This window comes from Physella acuta, unplaced genomic scaffold, assembly GCF_028476545.2.
Source record: "Physella acuta isolate Inbredline_101_S28 unplaced genomic scaffold, ASM2847654v3 ptg000242l, whole genome shotgun sequence".
NCBI lineage: Eukaryota > Metazoa > Mollusca > Gastropoda > Physidae > Physella > Physella acuta.
The window spans coordinates 606,671-614,069 of NW_026731761.1; the positions used below are offsets into that span (position 1 = coordinate 606,671).

At 35.2% G+C, this 7,399-nt stretch overlaps 2 protein-coding genes across 2 annotated transcripts in view; one reads left to right on the plus strand and one right to left on the minus strand.

The window, feature by feature from the left end:
- LOC131938351 (ADAM 17-like protease) overlaps window positions 1-4,699 on the minus strand; it is a 31,460-nt gene extending 26,761 nt beyond the window's left edge. Inside the window, exons 1-8 of the mRNA XM_059296356.1 lie at window positions 4,616-4,699; window positions 3,594-3,717; window positions 3,204-3,337; window positions 2,764-2,852; window positions 2,401-2,492; window positions 1,863-1,954; window positions 454-578; window positions 105-200 (exon numbers count right to left, since the gene is read on the minus strand). Of these exons, the coding sequence (XP_059152339.1) occupies window positions 105-200; window positions 454-578; window positions 1,863-1,954; window positions 2,401-2,492; window positions 2,764-2,852; window positions 3,204-3,337; window positions 3,594-3,717; window positions 4,616-4,658 (795 nt within the window). The 5' untranslated portion in view covers window positions 4,659-4,699. The remainder of the gene's footprint in view (window positions 1-104; window positions 201-453; window positions 579-1,862; window positions 1,955-2,400; window positions 2,493-2,763; window positions 2,853-3,203; window positions 3,338-3,593; window positions 3,718-4,615) is intronic.
- Window positions 4,700-5,920: 1,221 nt separating this feature from the next.
- Window positions 5,921-6,502, plus strand: LOC131938352 (uncharacterized). Its single transcript, XM_059296358.1, has one exon. The coding sequence runs from the start codon at window positions 5,921-5,923 to the stop codon at window positions 6,500-6,502; it is 582 nt and encodes a 193-aa protein (XP_059152341.1).
- Window positions 6,503-7,399: the final 897 nt, after the last annotated feature.

A 7,399-nucleotide genomic window follows, 5' to 3' on the forward strand; every position in this document is an offset into this window, starting at 1 on the left:
CCAACTCCCATGCAATGAATAACATTCATTATATAAATTACTTAGTTGGAAACAGCAAGCAAATTGAATGGAATAGAGACTCAATGTAGTTGTAATTATCTCACCTTACCGACTTGAATTCCAATATTGGAATACGTATTAGCCTCCCCTTCAAATGTTGTTGATCGGAATATCCTATCTGCATAATGGGAAACACTTATCTGTGGATGTATATGTGTACTCTGTGTTTAAGATTTTTATTTTTTTATATCATTTAAATCTCTACGTTATTTGTGGTTTATTAAATATTTTCTGAATAAAATGTACTGCTTTTGTTACTTTTTTAAAAAACCAAACATTAAATCAAAAGCATATATATTTTCTGGAACCCTTAGCATAAAAAAAAGTCAAAAGTCTTGCCCATCCCACTTCACCCAGAAATGTGATGTCATTTCTGGATGAAATTTTACTAACCATAAAGGCAGAACATGACCAGGGATTACTGTTGCAGTGCCTCTTGTACAGAAAGTAGTCACCAAACAGAGACACGATGCATGTGTTTTGGTCAGGTGAGTCCCTAGCCCTTCTAGAGTGGGAATCTGCCAGTGGTTTCAAGATAAACACTTGAAATTAAAAAAAACAAACATTTTTTCGTATTTCGGGGACATGCATTTCAAATAGAAATGTGTGTGTGTGCATGTACTCGTAGGCATGTGTTTTATGTCTATATATATATATGTGTGTGTGTGTGTGTGTGTGTGTGTGTATGTATATATATATATATATATATATTATATATATATATATATATATATATATATATATATATATATATATATATATATATATATATATATATATATATATATATGTATATATATATATATATATATATATATTAGAATACCTGTCCTGCGCATTGTTGTGGTCTTAGTAGAAAGGCTGACACAATATTCCAAGAGAATTTTATCAATTTGTTACTCTTTTCTATTTTAAGATGCGTGATCGTGTTTCTAAAGATGAGTTATTTAACATGTAAAGACATCAAGCAGTATATTTCTTGGATTGTAGTTGTTGAGGCGTGGGTTTGTCCGCATTACAACCCAGATTCCCAAAGGCATGCTGTTTGAAAGCCTTGAGTGTAATAATTTTTTGTAATAGTCAGATAAAACGCACCTCGCAACCACCAAAAGGTATTGAACTCGGGAGCCACTGGTTACACTAACCCAGGGGCGTCGGGTACAGCCTCTGGTTTCGTTTAATCACTGTGTATTGTGTGCCACCTTGTCCCCGTTGTAGGGTGCTCTTTAAAACCACTGTAGGCACCATAGTGTTTATGGTGAAGTCTGGTGTGCAGCAGGAAACCAGATAGTAAAGATTTGACTGATTCAATGATTATAGTAGCCTACCGTATCCATAGTGTATGGCACTCTTTAAAACAAATGTTGGTGCCCTAGTGCTTATGGGGAAGCCCAGGGTGTCTAACCACACATTGATGGGGCGCCAGAGGATGCACCGGATTTTATTGAAACAATGATTATAGTAGTCCATCATATCCATAGTGTATATCACTCTTCAAAAAAAATGTAGGCACCATAGTACTAACAGTGAAGCACGGCGCAAAATTGTAAAAAAAAACACATGAAGAGATGCCTTGAAGAAACTCTAGCCCCCAAACTAATATTCGATAGTTAATGCGGCCCTCAGGCTGAAAAGTTGGAGACCCATGGTGTAGAGAGTGAGTGAATGAAATAAAGTTCCTCCACCTATTTCCCCTACCCTACAACTCATCCAGCATCTTCCAGAAGCACAAAATCAACTGATTTCTAAAGAATATACAATTTATAAAACTAGTTTATTCCTAGCAGTATGATACAACTTACTTTTAGCTGTCTTTTCTGAAAATTTATTGTCCATCTGCTTATTTAAATTTTGGGACTGCTGACTTATAGGAGACATTGGAGAACTAACACCACTGTTGAAGAGAAAATAAACTTAAAATTTTTTCAGACACATGAATATTAACAAGTAAATTTCTGTTAAATTTATCAAATTACAAAACAAAACAGTTCTTATACTGTAGAGACATTAACATTTACAGACATTATAAATTTTGCAGGCAGACATTTCTTTAATATGTTTGCTACTGTAAATTGTAGTTTAAATATCCTTTTAATTAAATTTAAATAAAAAGATAATACTAACAATATACTTAAAAGCTGTATTCTACAAAAAGAAGACACAAAACTAGCTTAATTTATGCTAGTATCAATTATCATGAGGAATACATTATTAAAGTTTAATTTTAGCTAGGATCGACTATCATGATAAATAACAGAAATCAGACATTGAAAAAGATATTAATTGTATCCGACAACTTCTGATTGATTCAAACATACTACAAACAAACATACACCCTACCACTGTGAAGCACCCTTTCTCAGATCAGAACTTCTGTAAGCAATTTGACTATGATTTAGGTTTTGCCAATCTTTTATTAACCTATGAGCTGGCTGAAACATTATTATTTTTTAAAATACATTTCTTTATCAGAGCCACATAAAAAAGAAAAATAACTAATAGGCCTACAATGGTCAACAACTTTCACCTCATTTATGAATGAATTTTTAACTATAAGTAAGGTCCCAGCATTCTTTGTATCTACTTTAAACAAATTATGCAAAACCTCTAACTAATATTGCCTTTCACTAAGAGTGAATAAAGTTGTCTCCCATAATGAATCTAAATAACAAAGCTATATCATAATTGATTTTTAAACAGCACCTCTACAGCATATGTATCATTTATATCATATATATGTATAGTCCACAAGTCATCTTCAACAAAGGCACTAACAGATACATCTTCATTTCCTACATTTTACAAAAGAAAAAAAGAAAAAATTAGAGCTTAGAAAGCGTTATATACATAAATACATAAATTAGTATATATATATATATATATATATATAATAAATAAATGTTTATTGGAAATATATGCCAAATTTAAGCTGCTTTTTTGTATGGGGGAATGATTTCATTTTTAATATTGTAAAAATGATTTTGAAAAATGACTTTCCAATAGCATAGCTTAACCTGAATAGTTCATTGCGAAGAAATAAAAAAAATGTACACAAAACTGTAAGTGCGGGGTAAAGCAAATGTAAATCATATGTATTTTAAGAGCAAAAATTGTTTCATTCTTAATTTTTCAAGATTACATACCCATAAGATACCCAGAAAATATTTTACTTTGATCAATAAAAAACTGAGACGTTCTTTCCTTTTCATACACCATATATGCCTTGAAATTTCCAGCTAACACAGTAGTGCCCGTTGTGAGGTGAAGATGAAAATCTCTTAAAGAAAGGCAGAAAAGATGGAAACAGTTAACCATAACTGATGACATATACAATTTTTGTTTCTAATAAATAATCTACATCATAACTAAATATAATATTGTAAATATAGGCATACTAGATTTTTTAAAACTAGACAAGATATTTTGAACAAATTATTTTGTGCATGGTTAATAATATGTTGTAAAAAAAGATGGCATTGAAAGAAAAAAATATGTACAGCTATAGTAACTAGCAAATTCTAAATTAAACTAACCTGTCAAATACTTTGAACCTGACTTGTTTAATTACTTTCTGTTCACCATTAGATCTCTTCACAATTGATGTAACACCAATTGAACTGAATGTTTCGTAGTATTTTAAATTTGCTATACTAAGAACTAAAAATAAATCACTGAAGTGTTAATCATCTTAATGAGTCATTAAACTACACAATTTATGTTTAATATTATAACAAATCACTACTGTCAACTAATTCATTATAGGCCTATATATATATATATATATATATATATATATATATATATATATATATATATATATATATATATATATATATATATATATATATATATATATATATATATATATATATATAAATTTATAGGCTTATTGTTGAAGTATTGATATGCCTTCTTTTACACCTAACTCATCTAAAATCGATAACTATAAGCTACATACATTATTTATAGTCCTATAATAAAACATGAGCGTAATAAACTGGGGTTTTTTTTCACATTACTTAGCTAGCATCACCGATTTTACACACCTAAATTCTTAAACGATATAGATCTAGTTGATAGGTTACCCAATGGGCCAATAATCCCAATATTGAGGAATATTCTCACTCTCAGCTTTATGTCACAAACTACTGAAATTTGAACACTACATCTAAATAATATTTAGTAAATATCTAATCTTTAGTAGATCTAGATCTAGCTATCTAGAAAACACTGTAAATTAATACTCATTGAGTCAATGAGTCAACAGAATGGACTCTGAACTCAACAAATAAACTGAGTGAAGCATTCACTGAATGCCAGTGAGTGAATGCCAAGAAGAGAAGATGAAGATTTCAGATCAGATTGATCTTGTCTAGAGTACTCTAGAGTGAGAGTAGTCTAGACTAGACCAGTCTTCTTTGAGTCTAGACAGAATCTAGTAGATCTAGATTCTAGATCTACATCTACAATCCAAATTATCTTAGCAAAAGCAGTGTATGTGGATCTAGAAAATTACGTTAAGCTATTTTCTTTAAACTATTTACTGTTTATTTACCACTTTTAATCAAAATTACATAAATAAATATAAAAATACGCATTATACACAGACGTTAGAAACTTTGTGAAAACAAAAACAAAGGCGGAAACAACTAAATTAATACATTTATTTTCGCACTTTAAGTTCTCACATAAAATATTTATATTTTTTTAATATTAGATCTATATTTATAATTATTTATCAATTAGAAAATCTAGTCATTTGAAGGCTTACTTCCTTTCAACAGTTGAAAGTGCTTTTGCAAACCAGCAGATCTTTCTAGATCTAAGTCAGGTTTTAATAGGCGTTTTTGCAGTGCCGGCGTTTGGGAGTGGTAAATTAGGCGTTGCCCCATGCCCCGCACTTGATTGGCCTCTTTGTTGTCTCTATTGCTTTGTAAACTTTAATAATCTTTGCTGAATTAAGTTGGAAAAAAAAAGTTTGAACTCCGAAATTGTTGATTGTTATAACTGACGCCACGGTTGATGTTAGTAAGTTGTCAACACTTGAACTGGGACAGGGAGACTATTTGCATGGTTCAGTAGTACGGTCGCTTGGTATTTAACATGAGGTGACTGCGTATGATGAGCCCCCATCCGACCTGACTTGTGATGTAATAGAGGCGTAGCGACCCTTCCCGGCGCCCGGGGACAAACTTCAATTTGGCGCCCCCCTCGGGAGCAAATTTTCAATTTGCACCCCCCCCTAAAACTTTCGATTTGCACACCCCCCCCCCCCCTCAAAATTTCAATTTGCACTCCCTCCATATATTTATATATATATATATATATATATATAATGCAAAAATGCAACTAAAATGATATTTTAATATGTTTTTACAACCCATTTTGGCGCCCCCTAAGGTCGGCGCCCGGGAACATATGTACCCCCCCCCCCCCCGTCGCTACGCCTCTGTGATGTAAGTTTGGAAAAACACGAAATGAGCAGAGTTCTTTCAGGCATCTCTTTGGGGGGGGGGGCGAAGAAAGTCTACCACCCCCCCACCCCCCCACCCCCCGAACGAAATGAAATGTATATAGAAAATATATGGCAGCACTTGAGAAATTTGTCGAGGACAGGGATCCGATACTGGAACTAATATAAAAGGAAAACTATATAGGCCTATTTCATTGTCATAATTTTAATTCGCTTCGAGAAGAAAAAAAAACTCCACTTTTCCAAAACGGAGGAGAAGGTTACAAACAATAAAACAATAAATTCTAACACTATTTCGTTGAGTCGGTACACCTTCAATGTACGCGTTTAAGACACCAATTTAAAAAATCAGGCCCCAATCGTATAGTGACCCTATGCTCCAATCGGATGTTCGGCCCAAGGCCTCACTCAGAGAGTGGCCCTATGCCCACTCAGAAGGTGGCCCTATGTCCTAAGTATGGTGGCCCTATGCTCCAATCGGATGTTCGGCCCTATGCCCAATTGGAAGGTGGTCCTATGCCCAATTGGAAGGTGGTCCTATGCCCAATCGGAAGGTGGTCCTATGCCCCACCCAGAAGGTGGCCCTATGCCCAATCGGAAGGTGGCCCTATGCCCAATCGGAAGTTGGCCCTATGCCCCACTCAGAAGGCGGCCCTATGCCCCACCCAGAAGGTGGCCCTATGTCCCACGGAAGGTGGCCCTATTTCCAATCGGAAGGTGGCCCTATGCCCAATCGGAAGGGGGCCCTATGTCCCACGGAAGGTGGCCCTATGCCCAATCGGAAGGTGGCCCTATGCCCAATTGGAAGGTGGTCCTATGCCCCACCCAGAAGGTGGCCCTATTTCCAATCGGAAGGTGGCCCTATGCCCAATCGGAAGGTGGCCCTATGCCCAATCGGAAGGTGGCCCTATGCCCCACCCAGAAGGTGGCCCTATGACCCACTCGGAAGGTGGCCCTATGCCCACTTAGAAGGTGGCCCTAAGCCCCACTCAGATGGTCGACCTGACTCACGTTAAGGTAAACAAAGAGGTTGGTCAGAGTGCTAAATACACCAGCCCTTCAAATGTCGAGGTTACAGTGAAAAATATGAGCACTACTTCATCTGCCCTCCTGTGTGTCTTTGGCACGAAAGGGAAAAGTTGGTGATGAACCTTTGCTCTAGTTGTCAGTCTCAATTCAGCGTTCCGTCTTTTAGCAGTTTTTGTATGGATTGTCTACTTTTGACTAACTTTTGGTTCCAAGAGCTGTTTCGTTACGTAGGGTAGCCTAGTCGTTTTTTTTGTAGTGTACCTCATAAAACACAATTTTTCTTAACTCTGATGTGTGAAACTAGCACGAAGTAGTCTGGTATTTGCAGGTCAGCATACATCCAATTCTAGGGGGAAAAAAACTAGCAACAAGAAAGGATGCTCGTTCGAAGGGAAAATGTTTTCATATTACATTAATGTTTTTGTTATCTAGACATGTATAGTATACATGTCGCAAGAGTAAAAGTGGCTTTAGGCAACTTGTACATATGTAGCTTAGAGGTTTTTGGTGGAATGTTAGTAACTCTATGCAAATATATGGAGGAGAGCTGAATAAATAAGATTCTCATGCTAATTTAATAAATATGAGTCAAGATAATCGGCAAATGCAGGTAAGCCTACTTTTCAATTCACCATATCACTGCGACATAATTCGTGGAGTGAAATAGGCCTACTGGTGAAACTTAAACTACTTAAATTACTCTATTTCACCAAACCACTATGACATAGAGGATTATAATGCTGGTGAAACGTACACTAAAATACCACTGGTTTATTTAGTCAACACAAAATCAGGAACTATAGCTTTTGAAACTGGCGATCCAAATATTGTTTTTGC